The 26,160-nt window shown below is 37.8% G+C and overlaps 2 protein-coding genes across 2 annotated transcripts; both read right to left on the reverse strand.

Moving 5' to 3' along the window:
• Positions 1 to 19,772: 19,772 nt before the first annotated feature.
• LOC112514776 lies at positions 19,773 to 20,540 on the reverse strand. Its single transcript, XM_025121377.1, has 2 exons — positions 20,288 to 20,540; positions 19,773 to 20,239 (listed from the first exon to the last, which is right to left on the reverse strand). Exons 1-2 carry the CDS (start codon positions 20,538 to 20,540, stop codon positions 19,773 to 19,775), a joined length of 720 nt encoding a protein of 239 aa, XP_024977145.1.
• Positions 20,541 to 22,662: 2,122 nt separating this feature from the next.
• LOC112514613 (cyclin-A1-4-like) lies at positions 22,663 to 25,696 on the reverse strand. Its single transcript, XM_025121183.1, has 11 exons — positions 25,505 to 25,696; positions 24,798 to 25,116; positions 24,564 to 24,700; positions 24,269 to 24,361; positions 24,058 to 24,191; positions 23,820 to 23,895; positions 23,656 to 23,732; positions 23,545 to 23,578; positions 23,311 to 23,460; positions 23,095 to 23,229; positions 22,663 to 22,988 (listed from the first exon to the last, which is right to left on the reverse strand). The coding sequence occupies exons 1-11, from the start codon at positions 25,694 to 25,696 to the stop codon at positions 22,923 to 22,925; spliced, it is 1,413 nt and encodes a 470-aa protein (XP_024976951.1). The 3' UTR covers positions 22,663 to 22,922.
• Positions 25,697 to 26,160: the final 464 nt, after the last annotated feature.

Consider the following 26,160-nt stretch of genomic DNA (forward strand, 5'->3'; position numbering starts at 1 on the left):
TTTGAAAATAAGCTTTATATCTTTTAGAAACAAGCTTAGTGCTATATTTATAATTTTAAAATGATATTTCAAAAGAGTCTCTATACTTAGAAATTTCTATAAAACAAACCAGAGGGGCTCTGGTTGGCTTTCATAGGTATAGCCAGAAGCCCTGGTTAGAAGAACCAGAGGCTCTGGTCCTTCATGACATTCTAAAATATGATTTAACTTCTGGGAAAGGTTATGTTTATTATTAGAATTGATCAATGAATTTTCATGGGAGTTGTTATTTAAGAAAGAGGCTCTGGTCCTTCATAGGAGCTTTGGTTCTCTAAATCAAAATATTTGTTAAAGTGTATTTGGAACCAGAGGCCCGATGGACACTTTGGAACCAGAGGCCGATGGACCCTATGGAACTAGAGGCCGATGGACTGGAAAACCATTATTTTTCTAAGCATGGAATTTTGAACAAGGTGGACCTAAACAAAATGCGATTCTTTTATTATTCTTCATTATGTTGAGATATTTTTCGTAAATGTTTTGGTGATCTCACCCTGCATAGCATGAAAAAGGGAATCTCACTAGACTTTTGTCTAACCCTCATTTTATGTTTTAAAAAATGTGTGCAGGTAATACCAGTTATAATATCAATAAGGGAAAAAGCATTATATGATTACTTCCCTTATGTGCTTAAATGTTGAAGACCATATCTAGATGTGTTTTGGAGGAGAGCAATGTTAGTTTACAAATGCATGTATTTTTGAATTTTTTTAAGTTATGCAATTTGTATCGTAAACCTGTAGCACAGACTCTTGTAATTTTGGACCTATGTGGGAATCTATGTATTCTATGAATGAATTCTATGTAATATGCAATGTGTGGAGACTGGGGTGTCACAATAGGGGACATTCTCAATCTTGTTATGTCTTTACCATTGGGAACACGACGATATCTTGGAGGTCTCATAAACAAACTCTAGTTTCTACTTCGACGAACCACTATGAGCTACACATACTCTATGAGGGAACTAAAGAGTATGTATGGCTTCAAGCAATTATTGGCCATATCTAAAGTACGTGTGATTTAGCTTATGATTTCGATTAACCACTTGTCATTTATGAGGACAACACTGTTGTTATTGATCAAGCGAAACATGGTTACATCAAATGGGTTACCACTAAACACATATCACCAAAGTTATTTTTACACATGACAATAAGCAATTCAAAAGATTGAAGTACATAATATTAAATCAGAAAAGAATCATGCAAACTTGTTCACCAAGTCACTACCGAAGTATTCGTTCGAAAAACATGTCAAAGCAACTAAAGACTTATTGTGTGTAGGTGAGGATTACCTTTTGGCATATGTTTAGCACCATGTTGTCTGAATCTTCACATATACTTAACATCATATTCCATGCATGTGAAAGGGAGCATCTTGTTGAATGTTAGTGTAATATTTTTATTTTTAGTTCAAGGTTTTGTGCCATTGGTTTTATCTGGACAAAGTTTTCTTAACGAGACACAAACTTGATCCCATTCTCGTAGAGTACTATCGAAATCAGGGGGAGTATCCAGTAACATACTTCTAACTGTTGTGCTTATGTCCTTCAATTAGAGTTTTTTCCTACTGGATTTTCTCTGACAAGGTTTTAATGAGGCACACCGTGTATAGTTATGTCTCTTTCTACTACTGACTTTGTGTACTCATTTGTCCTTCGACCAAGTTTTTTCCTGCCAGGTTTTCTTGGCAAGGTTTTGATGAGGCATATATTCCCAAGTCAGATGACTGATAGACTTGTATAGTGTTTTGACGCATACATTTATCCCATTTCGGCAAGGTTTTGATAAGGTGAATGTTTGATGGATTGTCTGAAGATACAAGACATAGAAGTGCCAATTTGATTTGATGTAAATCAGGATAGGCAAGGGGGAATGTTGTAACTCATAATTAATTGGTATTGAGTGTCATATTTAATACCATAATGATAGACTTTATGTATGATTTAATAGGCTATGTTACTTCCCAATAGTAATTATTTTTTATCATCTCTCATTAATTTGATGATAATCTCTTTTACCTGTCGAAGTATAATGTTTCTGTTTATTTAGTTTTACCAATCATCACTGAGTCTGTTCAGTGATCGTTGAGCATGTATTGTAACTCTCCACTGACTGTTATACTTCAAGAAGACCAAACTCACACCAAAGAACCTTCAACAATATCGAAGACAGAAACTAAAGATCAGAGACAAGCCCGTTCGTGATCTGAAGCGGCATTCAGTGAATACAAGCTCGTCTACATATGTGTGAAGGATGCACAAGTTTCAGTGAATGTTGAAGAGACCTCCAGCGTCATCCCCGCATTCAACGACCAAATGAAGCTTACCATGCACGATTGTTTTTGTCTTGTCCTCCAACACTCTAAGGACATACCCATACTTTTTCTAGGGTATAGTACAGTACGAAGACACTCAATTGACTCTATCGTGCTTACCTACTTTATGAAAAGAAGACTGCTAAAGAACAACAACAAGACTGTTCACTGTAGATAAGGACAAGCTTTCCTCTCAAAGTTTGACACGTGTTCTATACCTTCTGAATTGCATTAAATGCAATCAGTATAAATAGTTGAGTTTTATCTACTCAGTTATTACTCTTCCTCTAAAAAAACTTACCCAAGAAGTTACTTCTCTCACTACTCTCTCTCTAAAGAGAAAGAACCACTTTCAACAAGTGAAAATAACTTTTCTAAGTATTTAATTCTTACAGCAAATCTTTTCTCTTTGCTAAGTGTAATAGTGTGTATCCTTAGATTGTTTAGATAGGTTTTTTTACCTTATCTTCTCCATAAACAATTTGTAACATTCATATTGATCCTTCTTTATCAATATATAATTTTTAAAAATGAAAGTTTTTGTGTTTGTATACATCCCCCCCTACAAACTGATCATATAACTCTTGTAGATCCAGATGGAACCAACAAGTGGTATCAGAGCAGTGTTTGCTTCTTGTATTGTTTTGTTATTTTATCGGCATTTTATTATCTTTTCTTCTCTAAATAATTTATTCCTTTACAAATGGCTTTACAAAACACTAGCACTCACTTTCACGACGATGGATCTCTTACCAAACCTCCCCATTTCATTAGAGACAACTTTAGTCTCTAGAAAAATCAGATGTCTTTATTCTTTGAAGGTGTGGATCCTGAGATTCCATACCATATAGAAAATGGACCTTATGTTCCATATGCTATATCTCTAGTAGTTCCTATAACTGCTACGATTGTCGTGATTCCTGAACGGTAGATTCCAAAGCTCCATCATCAATGGAGTGATGAAGACAAGAAGAAGATGGATTTAGACACTCGTGCGAAGTCTATAATAGCCATGTCTCTTCCTGATGAGGTATATCACTCTGTGATGAAGCTCAAAACCATGAAATCCATGTGGGACACTCTGTGTGTCCAATATGAAGGTACTACTGAAGTACAAGAATCGAGGAAGATTAATATATTAAGACAATAGAAAGCTTTCTCAGTGGAAAGAATGAATTGTTATCTGAAGTACATCAATGTTTTAATTGTCTTCTTATCGATTTGAGGATATCTGGAAGAAAATATTCCAATGAGACTCTGACAAAGTTTCTTGAATGCTTGCCAGAATCATGGGATCAATGTACCATGTGTCTCAAGAGGTCCAAGGACATGTCCTCCCTCTCTCTCTTAGTTCTCTTTATGGGATACTACTCAATCATGAGCAGTTCTCTCAGCTGAAGAAGAATCTTATTAAAGACTCTAGGGAAATGAAAAGCTCTCTGTTAGCTTTGATCTCTGAAAGTCCTTCATCTGACCCTTCTATTTCTTCTATTTCTTTAACTGAGTTATACCCTACTAATTCTGAGGACTTGTCAGATCCTGATCTTTCAGAGTTTGATGAGTCACTGGCCCTTCTAACTAAATTTTTTAGAAGGTTTTCCAGAAAGAGTAATTTCCGCACATATCCTTCGCTGACCATTTCTAAAATGCCAAAGTCAAATGCTATTGACAAGGCTTCAGCGACCTACTACAACTATCAACGCAAAGGTCATTTTGCAAGTGAATGCAGGTCTAAGAGGACTGTGATGCCATCTTCCAAACCCCCATCCTCCTTCAAGTCCATAAATGACAAATATCTAAAGCTGAAGGAGAAGTATAAAAAAATGAAGAGTTCTCAGTGTAAAAGCAAAGGTCTTATTACTGAAGAACATGACTAGGTTGATTCTTCTTAAGAATCATCCTCTAGCGAGGAAGATACGGCCTATATTTGTCTAATGGCCAAGGATGTGAAAGATGAACCATCAGAGACATCATCCTCCAGTGATCCCTCGTCATCTACATCTAATCAGGTTATGTTCCCTGAATGAACCATCTTCTTCTACCTCTGATAGCTTATCTTTGCTAGATACGCTGATGGTTGACCTTTACAATGCTCTGAATGGCAAATCCAAAGCTGAAAAGCTTAATTTTAATCTTTAAGAATAATTAGAGAGATGACATTCTAAGATCAAAGAGTTGACTAAGATTGAAGAAAATATTAAGGATCAGGTCATTGTAAACCAAACCATAAGCATCGAATATGAAAAGGTTATAGCTAAGTGTGAGCAAACTATTGCTGAAATCAAGGCTGAGAAGGCTACCATTTAAGGGTGGTGTAAAGTCTCAATTAAGGCCTCATAGATCATTAACGCTCAAATCCCTACCAAGGTAAAAATTGGTCTAGGTTTCTCCTATGATCAGGAAGACTATGCCACTGATAGGTCATTGCTAAAGTTTGGCACATTTGTCTCTTCCATTCCTGACACTTCTTCCTCTCAGCTTTCTTCTTCTGAGACTCACCTTGAAGGAACTCCCTTGAGTTCAAGATGTAAAGACAAAGGTAAATCCATTGTCATCGCTCCTCTTCCCAAGAAGAATAACAAGTCAAATAGACCCAGATCTAAACCTTCAGCTTATAAACCTTCTTCTTCAGGAACCAAGGTATCTGAATCTACTCAAAAACATAAGCCAAAGCTTAAAGTGAATCTTTCACCCTAGGTATCCAAACCCTCAGTTGTTCCTCCTCGAACAAATGAGAAGGATATCCTTGGAGCTTGTCCCTCTTCCATTCCCTTGGACCTCTCTGGCCCTAAAGCTGGCTTTAGCTATAGAAAGTGTAGACACTATGGTGAAACTACACATATTGCCAATAAGTGTTCTTCAGCTACCAAAGTTGGTTCGCCAGTTAAGGTAAAGAAAGTAGCAAATGTTGAAAAATCAACCAAGATGAAATTTGCCACCAAAGTTGTGAAGACTAAGGTGAAGATGTCCACTAAAGCCTTTTCTTCAGGCTCAACAAAGACAGCTATTGGCCCTAAGCCTTCAGTGTTAATGGATGTTTCCTCTAACTCTACTGGACCCATAAAGAAATGGGTACCAAAGCAATCTTAATATGTTTTCTTGTGCACGAAGTCAAATGCATTTGGTATCTTGATAGTGGATGCTCAAGACATATGACTTGAGACAAATCCCTGTTCACTGAATATAAAGATGAAAGAGGTCCTTCTGTAACCTTTAGAGGAAATGAAAAGGGATATATAAAAGGTTTTGGTATATTAACTAACGGTGTAACTACCTTCAAATGTGTTGCATATGTTGAAGGACTAAAGCACAATCTCCTGAGTCATTGAAGTTGATAAAACGAGGTACATCTTCTCCAAGCTTCTTGCATCTCAGCATCTCCTTTCTGATCTTGCGTTCCATCACCTCTCCCAAGATATCATTATCTTTCTCATCTCTAAGAGTGATGCACCTGAAGAAATCAACTCGTTCATCAAACGCATAGAAGTACTGAACAACATCAAAGTACGATCTATAAGGAATAATCATGGTATTGAGTTCTAAAATAGTACCATTGATAAATTCTTTGAGAACAAGGTAATCTCACACAAATTTTGATCTATAAGAACTCCACAATAGAACAGGTCGCTAAAAGAAAAAATCGAACAATCATTGAGTCTGCTCAATCCATGCTCATCGAATATCGTCTCCCTACTCATTTCTAGGCTAAAGCTATCAACACTGCTTATTTTACTCAAAACCAGTCGCTGATCATCAAGAGATTCAAGAAGACAACTTATGAACTCTTCCATAGCAGAAAGTCCTCTATAAGCTTTCATCACATTGCACTTGTTACATTCTCAACAATATAGACCAACTTGAAAAGTTCGATCCCAAAGCTGATGAAGGAATCTTTCTTGAATATTCTTTAGTATCCAAATCCTTTAGATTATTCAACAAAAAATGACAAACTATAGAAGAAACTATCCATGTCACCTTTGATGAATCTCAATTAGCTAACTCTAAACCCATCTATGAAGATGATGAAGAGTTAGACAACTGGACGATATCTCACTATGGACAACCTGAAGCATCCTTCAGCAATCAACCCAGTGCTAACCTTCCAGAAGCTAATGATGATCCATTTATTGTTCCAGATGTGACTAATAACCAAGATGAATCCTCTTCAGGGATTGATATAGTGCCCATTATCACTTACCCCTTTCTACTTCAAACACTGACCCTTCAGTCGCTGAAAATCCTTTAGTTTCTGAACCTCTATCAATGACGCTATCTCAAACCTTAGTTGGGTCATTTCCATGCAAGAGGAACTCATTGAGTTTGATAGGAATCATGTCTGGTACCTTGTCCCGCGTTTATCTGACAAAACTATGATATGCACCAAGTGGGTTTATCATAATAAGTTATATGAACAAGGATTTGTGACCCAAAACAAGGCTCATCTTGTTGCTCAGGGTTACAGACAAGAAGAAGGGATCTACTATAATGAAACCTTTGCACTAGTGGCTAGACTCGAAGCTATTCGACTCTTTCTAGCCATTGCTGCCCATAGAGACTTCAAAGTCTTTCAAATGGATGTAAAGAGTGCTTTCCTAAATGGAAAACTTCAAGAGGAAGTTTATATTGAACAACCTACAGAGTTTCTTGACCCCAAGTATCCAAATCATGTCTGTAGGTTGGATAAATCTATTTACGGGTTAAAACTGGCCCTTCGTGCCGAGTATGATACCCTCTCCTCATTTCTCATCTCTGAGAAATTTGTCCATGGAGAGATTGACCATACCCTATTTCTTAGGAAAGTCAAGGGTCATATCATTCTAGTCCAAATTTGTTGAATGCATGAAGAAAAAATATCAGATGAGCATGATGAGAGAACTGACTTACTTTCTAGGTCTTCAAATCAAGCAATCAGATAAATGTATCTTTATCAATCAAAGTAAGTATGTCAGAGATAATGTTGAAGAAGTTTGATCAATCCAATAGCTTATCTATGAAGACTCCAATGGCTCATCTTCTCTCACTAAACAAGGATCCAAATAGAAACCCTGTAAACGTTATCATTTATAGAGAAATGATCGGCTCCCTGTTGTATCTCACAGCAAGTCATACAGATATTATGTACTCTACTTGCTTGTGTGTACGATACCAATTTGAACCTAAGGAATCCCATCTAATTATTGTAAAACGCATATTCAAATATCTGAAGGGAACTCCTAACTTGGGTCTTTGGTATCCGAGGGGTATAGGTTTTGACCGTATTGGTTATTTGGATAGTGATTTTACAGGTTGGAAAATTAATAGGAAAAGCACCACTAGAGGCTGTCAGTATCTAGGTGGAAAGTTGGTGAGCTGAACGAGTAAAAAGTAAAATTCAGTGTCCACATCAACTGCTGAAGATGAATATATTGCTGCTGGAAGCTATTGTGCCCAAATCCTTTGTATGAAAAATCAGCTCAGTGACTATGATCTACAACTTTCAAAGATCTCTATCTATTATGATAGCACTAAGGTTATTGATATTGCAAAACAATCATGTTCTTCACTCCAAAACCAAACATATTGAGATTATATATCATTTTATCAGAGATCATGTTATGAATGGAAATATTGAACTTCACTTCATACCAACTCGCTGACCTTTTCACTAAGTCTCTTGATGAGACAAGATTTAAAATCTTGATCAGCAAACTTGGAATGCTTAACGCTGAGGATTAAATCTTCAAGATCTAAGCAATACTCAGTGATATATACGTGAATTGGTTCAGTGTTCTCACTCTATCAATGAACTCTTGAGTAAATGTATCTTCTCTCTCTCTAAGGTATGGATACTTATCTTCTTTTCAAAACTTAAAACTATCTCTGAATATTTCGATATTCAGTGATCAAACTGTTTTAAAAGAAATATTTCAGTGTCCCTTTCTATCACTGAACATTTTAAGTCAGTATATCTTTAAGGTATATTTACTTGTCTTTTCTTAAAACAAAACCATCACTAAGTCTTTTCTTAGTCAGTGATCAGAACGTTTTAAAAGTAAAATTCTTCACTGATTGTCTCATAAACTGAATCTTTTAATCTTTCATCTTTTCTAAAAACATTTTTCTCTAAACTGACGTTGAATATTCTATACTCAATGATCCCCTTTGTTTTAAAAGACTTAATTTTTTTTCACTACCTTCTTTCCTTATCCTGTGATTTGTTTAAAAGAAAATAGATAATGAACGGTCATATTCTATATGACGTCATTATCCCTTCTTTTTTTAAATGGTTTTTGAGACGTGGGCGTCCCTCTGAGACACGCGACCCTTTGGAATTTCATCCAATCAAGAATGAGGACGTGCAAACATGTTGATCCTAAATCTCTCAATATAACATGAAGATTTATGATTAAGAACCTAAATCTATCATATAAATGATGAAAGTGAAGAACAGCTTAAATGATAGTCAAGAAAGTGTAAAGCTTTCAAGTAATTTCACTATAATAACGATAATGAGAAGGTTACTAAAATTACAAGACATATGAATGCTATTTATACTAGCAATCTAGTCTAAGAGATAACAATCTAGTATAAGATATCTATGAGATAAACATGGAGAAGATATCTATCTAGAAGGATGGGGGTTATCTCTAACTAGCTAGAGTAACATAATTTATGCGGGCGATGAGTCACGTCCAACTGTCTTTAGATAGTGTGTCCAATCAAGATTTTTCACGTATCTGCTTGCTAGAGTATATCTGATCGAACTAGGTTTGACATTTGCTGATTCTACAGTTGCTGCAAAACCAGAGGGGTTATGGAAAGGTTAAGTTCATCGACCTAATGAACTCTTCATAAATGGATGATTATCAGGTTAAGTACTTCACGTCTTCATAGCCTCTCTGGATCTTCGTCGCATCTCTAGTTTGTCTTCAGCACTTACAATATTTTCAGCTCCTTCTTCCATCAGGTCTCCAGACTTCCATACTTAGTACATTTTTTGTTACTTTTACAAATAAGAATTATGGGGTCTAACAATCTCCCCCTAAGTAATGAAAACGAAAAAAATAGCTATCTATGAACGATAAACAAATAACCATCTATGTAGAATAAGCTAAGCTAAGAGAAACATCTTTTTTGTCAAAAAATTTCATTTTCATTGAAAGGATTAGTTTCATACAGTATGGAAGTAAATAAGGGATAGAAAAATTACAATTCATTCATGGTCTCCATTGAATATTTTCATTGAAAGGATTAGTTTCATACAGCCCTTAGTCTTCAAGAGTTGTTCATTAGGCCAAGTTCTTTACATAAAATTCATTTGAGCTCCAAGTTGGTTGAAGCAATCTTGGTTATGACCAAAATTGTAAAGGAATTGCCAAGGTAGGATTATATAGCAAATGAGCTTAAGATCAAGGGTTAGGTAGTAAATATTGTAAATATATATATATATATATATATATATATATATATGAAATTGTTATCTTTTTTAAATCATACTTTTTTCCCTCTCTCGTTAACTCTGTCGATTTTTCTCCTCTTTCTCTCTAGAAACCTTAAACCTCATCTCAAAACCTCAAATCTCTTATGAAATTCCAAGATTCTTGAAGATTATATGTTATAATTGGAATTAGGGCTCAGAATAAGGTATGTTTATAGTCTAATTTTTGTGATTTCTTCTTCTTTGGGGAAAATGGGTTAAACCCTAAGTGTATTCATGAACATAGGTGGAAGATTGATGATTTGAGGTGGGCTTTCTTCAAGTTTGGTGCTGTTGGAAGTGGCAGATTCAAGTCAGTAAGTTTGAAAATTCCTATAAAATCAACCATTTGTCCAAATGAGATGTTATTTATATCAACAGAAAGATCTATTAGTGTATTAAAACTTTTTAGTTTACACCAAAATCTAGTTCTAAGTTTAAGTCACTCGAAAACATTGGTTTTCCCAGCTTTATTCTGCAGCTACGAAATTCGATTATGTTAGTATAAATTTTGTAGTAATTAGACTAGGGCCTCAAATTATGTGAATCTAGTTTCTTTGAAATCCTAAGAGGTATATTTAAAACTTTGATTTTTACAAGAAAGTTTACTTCAGCCTCAAAGTAGGCATAAAACTTTAGCTGTTAAGAATCTGTTAGCTACTGTTTTGGTATGTAGAAATTTTTGATTTTTACAAATTTTGTTTAGGGTCCTAATAATTGTATCGAGTGTTTATTAAGTGTCTTAAGAGTATTTTAAGCATATTTGAAGGTTCGTAGGATCTTTTAAATTATAAGGGCTTGTAGAAACTTGAAATTGATGAAAATTGTTACCAAAAATCGTTTAAAAGTATTTTACTAATAAGTGTAGGTAACCCGAAAGGAGAAAATCGTTCATAAGCCTCAAGTCTCTTATGATCATTTCTAAAATACTTTCAAGGTACAAATATCTACTTTCTTTCAATATATAGGTAATCAATTCTACTGATTATCCATTCCGTGGAATCTTGATCATGATATACATCCACAAAAGTGGAGGTTATCATGATGTAATCCATAATTTTTTGTGTTTATGGGATGCCTTATGTTAAAGACTTTGTATGTTTGAGAACTTCGATCCATTAACGGTGTATTTTATGATTCTTGCCGATTAATTAATTTGAAAGCTTCATGATTTTATTATTCTAGTTATCCCATGTTAAATTATTGATATGATTAACGAGTTTGAGTTTGAGTTTGAGTTTAAGGTTACTGAATTTAGTTTTGACTAGGCTCAGTACTCGGGGCATAGGTATTGAGACTCTTCCATGATGGCTAAAATATTCATGGCATTCTCATAAGGGCTATGGCCAAGCCAAATAGAGAATGTTGGATGCATCCCTCGAACCTAATACCATTTACCATTGGTTACCGGATAAAGTCGAATACCAATTACATTGGTTACCGGATAGAGCCAAATACAAGCTATCTCTTGTTTACCGAGGAATGAGATGGTGTAGTGTCTTACACTTCCATTCCATTACCACGCCTGGTTGGACTGATCATCCATCAGGAACAACATATCCTAATGATACGGATGGCTTTCTTACCTTGAATTTTTAATTATATAAGTTTCAATTTTAGATATTTACACTTAAATCGATTTCAACTTTTATCGTAACGTTTTCTTGCATTTACCTATTTTATTTTATATTTATAGTGTTATTATTCGTTCACTGGGTAGATTTTGCTCAGCTAAGGTTTGTTTTGTTTTACCTCTGCAGGTTCAGGATCTAACCCGGGGGCAGGATGAATGGTCGAGTTGGCTTAGGATGCAAAAAGAATAGTTTTTAGATCAGTACTTTTGCTATGTAAATAAGTTAAATATATAAACATTATTGGTTGTAATGTAATCTTTTGGGAGTTGTGTTAGAGCTCTATACTTTGACCTGTATGTTTTTTTATCCATTTTCGGTTGTGTCATGCCTCATCTTTGGTTTAATATGATGGGGGTGTTACACTAAAGTTCAAACTTGACACTATAATAGGCTATGTGTCCTTATCCGTTCATGAGTGCATACAAAGCCAAGTCTAAGATTCTTGAAGCAACAATAATTCACACTCATTTAGATAGTTTCTTTCATCATATACCTGGACATGCACTTTAACAAATGAACTATTTAAAAGTATAGGTTCAACCTCCTTCACTTGCAGTACCGAGCACATATCTTGGGATGATCAACTTGTGCTCCAATCTCTTAGAGTGAGATTTCATATTGAATTCAACTTCTAGCGTTGTATTAGAAGGGAATTGGGTGTCTCATCGTAAGATATTTAGACGGACTTTAATCCCATCCCTATCACGGACTTGTGAACCAAGTCCCTAGTTAACCCCTTCATCAAGTGGTCTGCTAGATTTTGTAATGACTGGAATCACCCCATTCGTGACTAACTCATGAATTATACTATGTCTAACACCTAAGTGTCTAGACTTGACATTATATACTTAGCTATAAGCTTTATTCAAAGTAGTTGCACTATCATAATAGATAGAAATGGGTGATAGTGATTTTGGCCATAACAGTATTTCATGTACTAAATTTCTTAGCCACTCTGCTTCTCTACTGATTTCAGCTAATGCCATGAATTCCGAATCCATAGTCGAACTCGTGAAGCAAGTTTACTTCTGGAAGCCCATGATATGGCACATCCCTCAAGAAAGTATACCCAACCACTCGTTGAAGAATGATCTTCTAAATTGGTAATCCAACTTGCATCCAAATATTCCTCTAGTATCGAAGGAAACCCGACATATGACAAGCCCTAATCTATGCTTTTCTTCAAGTATTTAAATATTTGTCTTATTGCTTGCCAATGATGAGTATTAGGATTGCTAGTAAATCTACTCAATTTTCCTATGGCAAAAGTAATATCCAGCCTAGTGCTTGTCATGGCAAATATCAAGCACCTAATGGCCTTTGACTACTCAAGTTGTGACACCACTTCACCCGAATTGGGCATAAGCTTCACATTTGGATCAAATGGAGAACTCACTAGAGAACAATCAAATTAATTAATTTCTTTAATACTTTTTTAATGTCATGAGATTGTGTAATTGAAATTCCCTTGTTCTCATGCTTGATCCTTATTCCAAGGATCGTTTCGCTTCTCCCATACCTTTCAGGGAGAAACTTGATGACAAAAGCTCTTTAGTTTTATCATCTTGATTTTGGTCGTTGCCAAATATCAACATGTCGTCGACATACAAGCAAATTATTACTCTGTTACAGAATGTATCGTATTTTCTATATACACACTTGTCCACTTGGTTTAACATAAAACTGTTAGACAAGACAACCTCATCAAACTTTTGATGCCATTATTTGGGCACTTGTTTCAGCCTATACAATGATTTTCAAGTTTACATACCTTATACTCCATATTGGACATAACAAAACCTTCCGGTTGTTTTATGTAAACTTCCTCCTCTAAGTCATCATTCAAGAATGCTATTTTGACATCCATCTGGTGAATCACTAGATTTGTGAATAGCTCCCAAAGCTATCAAAAATCCAATCATCGAGATACTTGCAATCGGGGCATAGATATCAAAAATAGTAGATGTATTCAAGAGAATCTAGTCTCATCATATAAAGCATCTCTCAATTCTATAATGGTGTAAATCGCTATAAAATCATTAGGTTCAATAACATAAAACCTATAAGCCTTCGAATGCTCAGCATATCAAATAAAGATGCACTCAATACCTTTCTCACCCAAAGTTCTCTTTTTGGGTCCACATAGTCTTATGATCGCCCGACAACCCTAAACTCGAATATAATTCAAGTTTGGTCTTTTCTTGAACCAAAGTTCATATGGGGTAATCTTGTTACTTTTATTGGGAACTCGATTTAATAAATAAAAAGTCGTTAACATGGCTTCACCCGAAATCCATCACTCAAACCCTAGTAGAATAACATAAAGTTCACCATTTCTTTGAGAACTCTATTTTTCCATTCCGCTACACCATTTTGTTATGGTGTATACGACACCGTAGTCTCATAAATAATTCTTAGCGATTGGAGAAGCATGGGGTCGTAATACTCCCCACCACGATCGGTGTGTAAACATTTTATAGAACGACTCATTTGCAATTCAACCTCCAGTTTATAAATTTTAACCAATGCTTCATCTTTTGTATGAATCATATATACATAAAAAAATTGTGAAGCGTCATCAATAAAAGTTACAACCTACTTTTTATTACCCAAACATGGAGTTGAATGCAAATCACAAAGATCACTATGAATTAAATCAAGCACTGTCGAGTCCCTTTTCATGTTAGGAAAACGTTGCCTAGTGATCTTTGTCAACAAGAAAGTTTTATATTTAACAAAAATCATGTCAAAGGCTGGAATTAGTCCTTCCTTTGACATTTCTTTCATTCTTTTGAAGTTCACATGACCAAGCCTTGCATGCCATAAAATAGAATCAAAAGAGTTTGAACTTGCAACATTAATAGAATTTGGAACAAATTTTTTTTATTTAAATTCAACATAAACATTCTATTCATCAAATAGTCGAAGCCTAAAAAAGAGCCACTTTTTGACAAGATAAACTTGTCAAACTCAAACCCTTGCCTATATCCTAACTTATTCAAGGTATTACCGGAAACTAAAATCTTTTGAATTTGCAGTACATAGAAAACATCTAAAAGTTCAATTATGTTGCTAGAACTAAACTCTATCCTAACTAAGTGATGTCAAAGAATGATAGAACTTGACTCATTCCCCATGTATAGCACAGATCCGTCTTCAACCGATTCCAAAGATGTGAACCAACATCGATCCTTGCATATATGACTCGTGGTACCCTTGTCGATCCACCAAGCAACATCATCATCCTGCATAGAAAATGATGCAGACATTAGTGGTAAATAATTCAAATTTGAATTAAACTCAAAGTCAATAATTGACCTTACCATGGGTTCTGATCCGTGGATCCTTGCCCCCCCCCCCCACCACTATTGCTTTCCCTATTCTTCTTCTTGCTAACCCGACAATCACACTTGAATGGCCGATCATCCCACAAGTCCAACAAGTTAATTTAACCTTCTTGTTGGATCCCTTCTTGGCTTCATTGAACTTGTATTTTCCCTTGAACTTGTTGGATTTACCCTCTTCCACGATGTTCATAGAAGGAGCAGAAACCTATTTTGCCTTAGGTTTCTCAGTCTCTTACCACCGAAGAGATTCCTCTATGTGCAAGTGACTACCGAGTTGTACAAGAAACAACTCTTCCTTCTTATGTTTCAACATGTGTTTAAAATATTTCCAAGAGGGGGGAAAATTGCTAGATATGGAGATAGATTCATCCATCTTCATATTGTGTTGAGCATATTTCCCTATAATGAGCAAGAGCTCATTGTATTGCTCCATTATAGGCCTTGAGTTCAGCTACTAGAAGCATCCTTGGCCATGTACTGAAACTTAAGAGAGTACCAAAGCTCTTTGGCAGACTCGACATTTTGATAAATGTCAAAGAGAGAGTCACACATATAGTTTAGAATATGGTCACAACAGATGTAGTTGTCGTTCTCCCATTTGCCTTGATGCCGAGTCATCTCTAAGATCTTGCCTTCCATCACCATTCACCTCAGAGTATTCAACACATACACCACTTTCAGAGTGGTTAACAAAAAATGCATCTTCTTCTATCATCTTTGAAAATCGACGCCCTCGAACTTCTCTAGTTTGGTGAAATTGGTCATCATGTCTCTCACGATTTGTTCACTCAACATTTTCTCACCAAGAATGAAAATATCACTTAAGATTGTTGGGGGAATCCAGAAAACTATTTGAAGAAAACAATGAGTTATGAGAACTTGGATAAAACTTAGATTCCATGAGAACTCGCTTTCCTTTAGTAATATTTCGACCCTATTCTGCCTGAATATCACAAAATTCACTCGAGGATAATCTCAAATTCTCGGTCATGATTATGGAAAAAAAATCCATTTAAACTTATAGAATCGTAACCGCTCCTATATTAACGTCGAGAATAACTCCCCATTAAATGGGAATGATTGCTGGAAATTAGGAGTGTGTGGTTATAGATAAGGCAAGTACCAATTAGTGGTCAATCACTAGCAAGATATAGTTAAACACATATGGCAATCTTTTAGCGAGATTAACATTGTTGAACACTCGTGAACCTTTAGCTATGTTGAATACGAGTTAACCATCAACTAGCTGAACACTAGTGATCCATCAACTAATTGAACACTCGTAAACCATCAGCTAGCTGAACACAATTGTCATCCTCTAGCTGAACCTTCAGCTAATAAACCTATCTTATAGTTGAACATAACAGAGCCATAAGCTATATAGATTTGAACACAAGAGCTGATAACTTTCGGATGAAAAACTCATGGCCCATGCCATCTTGAAGACCAAAAACACATGGCAGATGCACTACCATATGCCACTTAGACCCTTCTTATACAAGAACATCCAACAATCACGGGTTATTGCTTGATTAACTCCCTATATCTCTTTGTTAATCCAGTTACATAAAAACGAACTGGTGACTTCACTAAAATCACCAATAGACATGAGATGCAAATCTATCATAATCCTAGACATCATTCATAGCATATCCCCCTGAGGCAACCTCTTTCATTGCAGAAGCATTGAGACCATCGGCCATCGTCCATCTAAAGGATTCTAATGAATCGATGATTCTCATTGATACCTCAAGATAGATATGTAGGAGTACAACCCTAAATACATTCCTAATTTACAGGATTTACAATCAATCTAATCCCTAAATAATTGGTACAATATATATACACTAATATTCCCCCACAGTTTGAGCGGGAGGATGTCGAACGTTCAAACTGCTTTTAAAGAGTTGAAACAACAGCTTTGGAAGATCTTTGGTGAAGATGTCTGCGTATTGATGATTTGTGGGTACATGGAGGACGCGGATTTTTCCGATTTGAACAAGTTCTCGAACGAAATATATGTCGATTTCAACATGTTTGGTGCGTTGGTGTTGGACCGGGTTGTCGGAGAGATATATGGCTGAAGTATTATCATAGTAAATGATCGTTGCCTGCTTGACCGGTATGTGAAGTTCGAGAAGAAGGTTTCAGATCCAGCTAGTTTCTCCTGTGGCGTTTGCCACTCCCCTGTATTCGGCTTCGGTGCTTGATTGGGATACCGTGGGCTGACGCTTTGATGACCAGGAGACGAGGTTATCTCCAACAAATACACAGTATCCGGATGTTGAGCGGCAGTAATCAGGACACCCCCCCAGTCGGCGTCAGAATAGGCAGTGAGGCGGATGTTTGCAAATACCGATAGGATTAAGCCCTGATCTAAAGTACCTTTGAGATAACGAAGTATGCGTTTAAGAAAGGCGAAGTGGGGTTCCCGTGGGGCGTGCATGAAGAACACTTGTTGGACGACATAGGTAATGTCGGGTCTTGTAAAAGTGAAGTATTGGAGAGCCCCGACTAGACTGCGATAGAGCGTGTCGTCGGAAATTGGCTGACCGATATTTGCGCTAAGTTTGGTTGACATGTCGGTCGGCGTGGATGCGGGTTTGCAGTTAGACATGTTCACGCGCTCAAGTATGTCTTTCGCATATTGTTCTTGAGAGAGAAAGAGGCCGCGAGAGGTCCGAGTGACCTTGATGCCGAGAAAATGATGTAACAGACCTAAATCTGTCATTGCAAATTCACGTGAAAGGGTGTCGATGACGTTGCATAGAAATTTGTCATTGGAGGTGGTTAGAATTATGTCATCAATGTAGAGTAGTAGGTAAGCGATGTCGTTACCTTGTTGATAGACAAAGAGAGAGGTGTTGTTGGTGGTACTTTTGAAGCCGTGGGAGGTGATGTAGGAGGCGAACCGATGGTACCAGGCACGGGTATTTTAGCCCGTATAAAGATTTCCGTAATCGAAAAACAAAGTCTGGGTGAGTACGGTCAACGAACGCTGGCGGTTGATGCATATAAACGATTTCGAGTAGATCCCCGTGTAAAAAAGGCGTTCTTGACATCAAGTTGATGGATTGGCCAAGACTCTGAAACTGCAAGTGTGAGAACAGTGCGTATTGTGGTGGGTTTAACAACGGGGCTGAAAGTTTCGTGGCAGTCAATACCCACCTGTTGAGACTTACCATTCACGACAAGACGGGCTTTATATCTTTGTAACGAGCCATCCGCATGAAAGTTGTGACGAAATAACCACATGCACCGAATAATATGAGTATTAGGGGGGTGGGGCACAAGTTCCCATGTTTCATTATCATGTAAAGCACTAAATTCATCGGTCATGGCCTTTTTCCAGTTAGGGTCAAGGAGGGCTAAGTGTGGGTTTTTCGGAATGGGAGAGATAGATGGAGTGGTGGATGTGTGTAAGTTTAGGCGAGACACGGGTTTGACTATACCATGGCATGATCGAGTTTCCATGGGGTGTGATGAGATGGGGGGTGGGGGTGCGTTTGTCACGGGAGGTGGGGATGTGGAGACGGAAGGTGGCAGGGTTGGGAGGGGAGGAGAAGTCGGGTATGGTGCAGTAGGTGGAGGAGAGGATGAGGGAGTGGAGGAGGGTGTGGATTATGTAGGGTCATTGTTAGAAAAGTGGTGAATTGTGGAGGGAAGGTTGGAGTCGCTTTGAAGGAAGTGGTAGTCGTTCGAATTAGGAGGGGTGTGTGAGAAAGGAAAAACGGTTTCGTCAAAGGTGACATGGTGAGAGAGATGAATTTGGCCAGTGGTGGGGTCAAGGCATCGGTATCCTCGGTAGTTGGCGGGGTAGCCAAGGAATACGCATCGGACAGAGTGATGGTCGAGTTTGTGATTGCGGGTGGCAGAGAGATTGGGGTAGCACGCACAACCGAACATGCGGAGGTGTTCGTAAGTTGGGTTTCGGTAGTAGAGGGCAGTTGTGGGAGTAAGGTTTTTGAGAACTTTGGTGGGTGTGATGTTGTGGAGGTAGGCAGCGGCATGAAGTTCGTCGACCCAGAGAGAGGGAGGTAGGGATGCGTGAACTAAGAGTGCAAGGACAATTTTGTTAAGTCGATGAATCATTCATTCGGCTTTGCCGTTTTAGGGAGAGGTTTGTGTGCAAGAGAAACGGAATTGAAGTCCGTTGGTGGAAGCAACTTGTTTGAAAGTGTGATTGTCAAATTCTCCCCCCATGTCACACTGAAAAGACTTGATTTTTCTCTGAAAATGTGTGTGAATATAAAAATGGAACTGAGAAAAGCGGGTGAAAGTTTCATATTTAAAATTAAGAGGGTATACCCAAACATATTGAGTGAAGTTATCAATTAAGACCATGTAATATTTGTACCCTGTTTTGTTGGATACGGGTGAAGTCCACAAATCACAATGTATAATATCAAATGGTAAAAGCGTGCTGGAGGTGGAATCGTAAAAAGGTAAACGTTTGTGTTTAGAAATTTGGCAAGAGTGACATAAATTAGGATAATTACTAGAAGTTTTATTACAAGAAATAAGAGATTGAAAACGTAAATGATCGATGACAACGATAGCAGGATACCCGAGGCGAAAATGCCAGAGGTCCAAATAGGAGACAACAACGAAGGTAGGGTGTGGTGTGGATGAGCTTGTGAAGGGGTAGAGCGCACTGGTGCTATTGTGGCGGGTAAGGGTCTTCCCAGTCTTGAGATCCTTCACAGAAAAGTGAAGTGGGTCAAATTCAACAGATACATTGTTATCTGTGGTAAATTGACGGACGGAAATGAGGTTTTTGATGATTTTGGGAGTGAAAAGAACATCATTTAGATGTAGAAGTTTGGGTTGGGAAGAAAGGGTGGCTTTTCCCATTCCCAAACCTGGAATATCATGACCATTTCCGACATAAATAGATTTTACGTGACTATGATTAGAAAAGTGTGTGAGTTTACCCAAATCCGTCGTAAGGTGTGAGGATGCGCCAGTGTTCATGTACTATTGCGAGTCGTCAAGTGGGTCCATAGTCAGTGCTTGAAAGGCGGTGCCGATGTCGGTGGGGTCAAGAGCGTTGTATGATCCGGTCGTGTGGGCTTGAGACGAATTGGTTTGGAGCGAGTGGGCCTCGTACGAATGCTGCTGTGGGGCGCGGCGTTGTTGCTGTTGTGACAATGTGGGTATTGGGCCAGGATACCACGAATAAGCCCAGCCTTGCTGGGTCGGATATGGGCAGGGTGGCGGAGGCATAGTCCACAACGGGTGTGGCGCAGGTGGGTATGCAGCTGGGTTGCTGGGCTGTCCGGCCGAGTTAGGTCGTTCGCGGCTATTGGACTGACCGGTGGAAGGCTGGTTGTTACGGCTGTTGGATTGGTTACGATTGGAGTTGGAGCCTCGGCCACGAGAAAGTTTCCGGTGAGGGGTATCTTTCGGAGGGTTTACGGAGGTGGTGAGGCCGGTGCCCGGTGCTGGTGAGTCACGAGCGGATTAACGATGTTGCACCAGTAGGAGCATGCTGCAAGTGGTATCCCAATTGGGAAGAGTTTGATTTATGTAGGCGACGGTGGTATCGAATTCCAACGGGAGGCCGCGTACCAATTGGAGTACCATTCGTTGATCGGTGACGGGGCACTCAACATTGCGGAGTTGTTCAGCGAGATCCTTGAGGCGCTGGCAGTACTCGTCAAGTGAGGCCACGGATCGCAGAGTGATTTGTTTGTTCAGCGATATCCTTTGTTGTTTAGAATGATTTGTTTGATCTTTTCCCATACGTCATAGGCTGTGGTGTCCGGTTCGAGGACCCAGATAAGGATGTCATCGGAGAGTGTTCCATAGATCTACTGAAGGACGATGGCATCGATATCAACCCACTGTTCATATGTGTCGGAGTCCTTTGCCGGTGGTGTGGTGTCGTCGATGTGAGTCATGACCTTGTAACCATGGGCGTGTAACTTGAAAAGTTTCACCCATGAGGAATACGTGACCTTGGTTCCATCCAAAACACGCACCTTATTCTGGATGTTAGTCACGTTGTAGACCGGATGAAGCGCGGCCTTAGGTGGCGGCGTCGTATTGGTGGCAGACATGATTGGCTAAGGAACGGAGGATGAAGATCGACAGAAAACGAGGATGATGATCGGAGGTGACGGCCGTGGCAATAACTGGAACCGGCTAGGGTTTCCTTTTAGCTCTGATACCATAAAGGATTCTAAGAAATCGATGATTCTCATTGATACCTCAAGATAAATATATAGGAGTACAGCCCTAAATACATTCCTAATTTACAGGATTTACAATCAATCTAACCCCTAAATAATTGATATAATATATATACGCTAATACCATCATTCACTATTGAAGCAGATTCACAAAATCCACCGAAGAGGAGTTGGGACCACCCCTACGCCTCACCCCCACAACCATGCGCCTCAACGTCACTAAGGGAGGAGGAGGTCTTAAATGGAGATGATGATAGAGAGGATGATAAAGACAAAATAGGTTTCTGCTGGAAATGATAAGAGGGGGTCTTAGACCGACCAGAGATGATGCTACTGGTGTGGCTTTTCCACCAGAGGGTGGGGCGGTGGAGGGGGGCAATAAAGACGGGACAATGAGGGAGAGGGAGAGGGGGAGTTAGAAAAAAGGGAAGTCCATAATTAGGTTAATATTTGTTTTTTTATGTGGCCATTGTGCTATAAATGTTTGACAAAAAAAGCTTTATATAAATAAAATTTAAAAAAAAACATTTTTCCCTCGTACCGTCTCCTTCGGGGATCCATTAAAGGGATTGGAGTGGAATTTCCATGCCAAAAGAAGGTTACCGAATGATCAATCTAGTGGATAAATTTTATGATCATCGCTTCGTGCTGTTCCCTTATGCATTGATGATTTTAACGGCAATGGTGGACAACCGTTTGTACAAAGGACCAAATCCAAGACAAATTGCATAGATTGAGAGTCTTTTGTAATAAATGAAGATAATGCTCAGTTTCGTAACAAATGATAAACCTCAGGGATCATATCCATGAATTACTCTTTTTTATGAGTGAATTGTATATTAGTCCCTAGAGTTTGCTAAAATTTTGGATATGGTTCTTAAACACAATCTACACCATTAACTTGAGGCCTCTTAACCGCCCCATGTAGTCCTCACATGAGGGGCAATTACTTCAAGATTTATGTTGATAAACGTTAATCTTCTTCATTGGTCTTTAAGTTTACGAAAATACTTTTATCAATAAAATCAAGAACAAACCTTAAGGTTTAAATCCTAACCAATTGATGGTGGTGGTCCAAGCACTAAACCCGGACGTGTGAAGATGGTATCAAACCCAGATTTAAGAAAACCTAAAAGATGGTGGTTAGGAGAGAGAGAGAGAGAGAGAGAGAGAGAGAGAGAGGATGAGGGTGAGGGTCATATATTAATTTGTTTTATTGTATAATAATATTTGGTACAAGTTATTTCTTTAAAAGAGCCATATCCAAATTCACCTTGAGTGTTGTAATTCACACTTATTTTATTTTTATAAACACAATGTCACCTTTTCCGACAATGGATGGGGTTTCCACAAAAGATTACCACCATTTTACACACATTAAGATGAGATGTATCGAAATGAGATGTACCAGATTAATTTCCGTATCAAATACGATTCATGAGCAGGTTTGAAATTAAATGTGATCAAAAGTCTAAATCTTTTCTTAGGTTTCTCACCTTAACTTTCCTTCTCACACATCTTTTTTTTCTTTCGACAATAATCTAATAGAGCAACTAATTCGTTGCTCTATTCTTAGGTTTCTCACCTTACGTTGCTATTTAGAAAATACTCAAAAGTTTTAATTCTCGAGCTTTATATCTTAATTCGTTGCCAACCTGCAGCCAACATTAGATTCACCTATAAAAAGACCCTTTTTGACGATTCATCAAATAAATACCGAAGCTTTTCTTCTTCTCAAATTTGTGTTCTATTATCACTTTCGTTCCGCGTCATATAAACCGGCACCGATCATGGATCAAGAAAACATGAATCTATTCATTGCTGGCATTAGACACAGTAGTAGAACAATAATTCGATTTCAAGATTCAAAGATGATCGATCGATCGATCATCACCAAAACACTGATCATTAACCATTCCACCGCAACTATCACCTAAACGTCCTGAAAATACTCCATTGGTATCGATGGTTGACAATATTTCTTCGCTACAAATTTATACTGATTCACATAAAACATTACCATATATTAGCTTTGAATCTATATACCCACAAAAATAAAATCCAATGTGTCGTAAGAATAATAAAATAAATTCATCGTTACGCACCTTATGTTGACTGTACTTTTCCCGTATTGCTGGCAAACGAGAATTTGGGCATTCGCAAACAAGGGTATGCAGAGCCTTGACACATTCATGTAAATCCGATGGTTGATACCGCGTATAATGACTCAATGTTGAATTCTGTAGAATTTAACCAATTAGCTTTATTTCAAAAGTGTCTTAACACGTCCAAAAACATACAGTTTTTGCAATGGCACATACCCAAGGTTTCTTTGATGGAAAAAGCACGAATCGTGCTAGAAAAATAGCCGATGCCGCAACAAGAGAAGGGGCGTAACACATCATACTGTACTCGAGAAGAGATAACTCCGATATGTAGCTGGCCAAACACTCTAATTGCATTGAAGGACCCTGTTTACATACATCATCATTAAAATCAAATGCCAAGTCTACTTCTTTATGATCGATCTAACATAAAAGATTTCAGTTTTATACCTCATTTACTCCTTGTGCAGCACGAACAAATCGTCTGTAGATACACGCAAAATCATCAGTTTTACAGCCCTCGTTTGCACGCATTTTATGATTTCAGGTACGAAAAAATACCTCAAGAAACATCTAGCTGTCGGGGCTGTCATTTCAAACTTTAAGAAATTTAGAACTGCTGATTCCATCTGTAATACCTGTGAAGAGTTTAAACGCTTAATTAGCAAAAACGAAGCCCAGTTGTGCGTCTAAAGAACAACATCGATTTGTTATAAAGAACACACCTCGTCTTTCACGTATGTATTATCGGTTATATAGCAGAATTCTTCCACCTGTGGTGCACAGATCTCCTCATACTTGCTGAAATTTTGTTTAAATTCCATTCAGATTTTTCAAACAAAAATATGCAGATAATCCATATATGTGAGAACTAAGAAACAAAATAAACCCGATCAGGCCCTCTTTCAACCAAAGCCCGACCCGGCTTATTAGAAATTCTATGAGAAAGATGTAATGTCTTACGCAGCAATCATCATGCATGCAACACCGAGCAATTGTAGGCGTTGGCGGTCCATCAAATTACCCGAAAGATAACGGTCGATGTAGTTAATAGTCAGATACAATGTATCGGGTACGAGCCTATACTCTTCAGCAACCTACATTTTGTAACATTTTTGTATCAGCAAAAATATATACAAAAAATTAGAGGAAATTGTGAAGAAACATATTTTACCTCCACAAGCCAGTCTATAAGGATTGCACGCATTTCGGCATTAATGTCTTTCTGGACCTTCTCCATGAAATCAATTGAAGGTCTTTTCTTAGCCTGAAATCAACAACAAAAAGTAATTAAAACCCGAAAAGAAAAGCCCACTTCTTGTTTAGAGAATTTTTCAAATCAGACCGGACCGCCAAATCACTCACCAAAAAGGGTCTAATTTTGTTCGATCCAACCGGTTTTTAAAGTAAAATGCAATATAGAGACCAAAAGTATGAAATGCAGTTTAAAAAAAAGAGTAGTGAAGCACCTCTGATGCTCTAAGGTGCTGATAAATGTCACAAGCCATAGTTGCACACATCTGTGGATCCATGAAATCAACATCAAGATCAACAATCTTGTCTTTTGACCCCATTTCCATAAGTATCTCTCTTTTGCATATATTTCCTATAAACATTCCAATTCCAAAAAAAAATGTTAATTCAACAACACACACCAACATAAAGAAAAAAACCCACAAATTATATGAACCAAATATCAACACCTGTTGTTGCTTCCACATGATCTGAAATGTTCAGTTTGCTACAAGTTCTTCTCTCGATAGAATCGATTGCTGCTATATCGTTGTTATCTATGTATTCAACATCTGGGCTATTTAAAGAATCACATGTGGACATCGTTTCATCCATGGAGACCGACAAACCGTCTGATTTTGATGGAGACACATCCATTTTACATTCAACAGGAGGAACAATGATCCTAGAAACATTTGCATCTTTTCTTGCTACCGATGAACTCTTAATCAAAGAAGTGGGCTTTATATTGTTATTGAGAACTGAAGATCCCTTCTTTGGTTCACCAATCTGAAGAGATAAAGCTATACATAAATACACAAAATTCATGACAAAAATTGTCTATATTTGGCTCTGACATTTTAACCTTTAGATTTGAATTCAAAAACTATGTTCTTTTTACAAGAAACGAAGACTATAGAAAGATTTGAAAATAAAAGCAAAAATCTAAGGCCAATTTTGAATCTGAAGGGATTAATAATCATAAATCCAAGCAAAAAATGTTGAGATGGGTAACAAATTATGATTGTTTATCAAGAAATGGACTGATCATCAAAATTCTGGTTACAGAAACAGAGATTGGCGACAATTCAAGAAAAGGGAAACATCATTGCAAGATTATTAAAAAAGAAAACCTAAATATAAACGAAACACTAATAAAGAAGGAATTTAGGTTTACCAAATTTGAGGGATTTCGAGGGACGTTATGAGATGCAGGTCTCTGATTCGTAACGTTAGCAAGAGCAGGGCGTTTCTTTGCCATGTGAGGGGGTAACGCCGTCGATTTCCCAATGAAATTCTCCGACGCCTGTCGTTTTGCCAGAGACGACGTGGTTCCTGATGTTTTCCGATTCTGGGTCGCCGTCGACATTGCACAAGGCTCTCCGATGAAACGAAACCGCAGAAAGAAAGATAAAAAGAAGAAACCCTAGAAATAAAAGCCAACAGATTTCACGAGAAGAAGAAATCCCCAGAAAACCTAACAAAATTCATGCGATTTTGAATCAAACTATGCGTTTGATTTTTCAAAACAGAAAGGAAAAAAAGCCTAGAATCAAAATCCAAAAAAAAATTCACAAGAAGGTGAAGAAATCCTCAGAAAACCCAAGAAAATTCATGCGATTTTGAATCAAACTATCCGTTTGATTTTCTCGAATAGAAAAAGGGGGTTAGCGAATTCAAAACAAGGGTGAGAAAGAGAGAGAGAAAAGAGGTGTTATTTAATGGTACTTTTGAAGGCGGGCAAAGAAGATGATTTGAAATGAGAATCGATCCTGGCCGTTGGATGGAAGCCAGGTATTCGTTAGGAGCGGACGAGGAATGGGGCCCACAAGG

Source organism: Cynara cardunculus (genome assembly GCF_001531365.2).
Source record: "Cynara cardunculus var. scolymus isolate 2C chromosome LG 6, CcrdV1, whole genome shotgun sequence".
Classification (NCBI taxonomy): Eukaryota; Viridiplantae; Streptophyta; class Magnoliopsida; order Asterales; family Asteraceae; genus Cynara; species Cynara cardunculus.

Coding starts and splice junctions, on each gene's coding strand:
- LOC112514776 (XM_025121377.1), bottom strand. CDS start 20,540: ATGGGAAAAGATCAAACAAATCATTCTAAACAACAAAGGATATCGCTG. Junction 20,240..20,287: donor CAATTGGGATACCACTTGCA/GCATGCTCCTAC, acceptor GTGACTCACCAG/CACCGGGCACCGGCCTCACC.
- LOC112514613 (XM_025121183.1), bottom strand. CDS start 25,696: ATGTCGACGGCGACCCAGAATCGGAAAACATCAGGAACCACGTCGTCT. Junction 24,362..24,563: donor AGCACCTTAGAGCATCAGAG/GTGCTTCACTAC, acceptor TGTTGATTTCAG/GCTAAGAAAAGACCTTCAAT. Junction 23,733..23,819: donor ATACATACGTGAAAGACGAG/GTGTGTTCTTTA, acceptor AACTCTTCACAG/GTATTACAGATGGAATCAGC.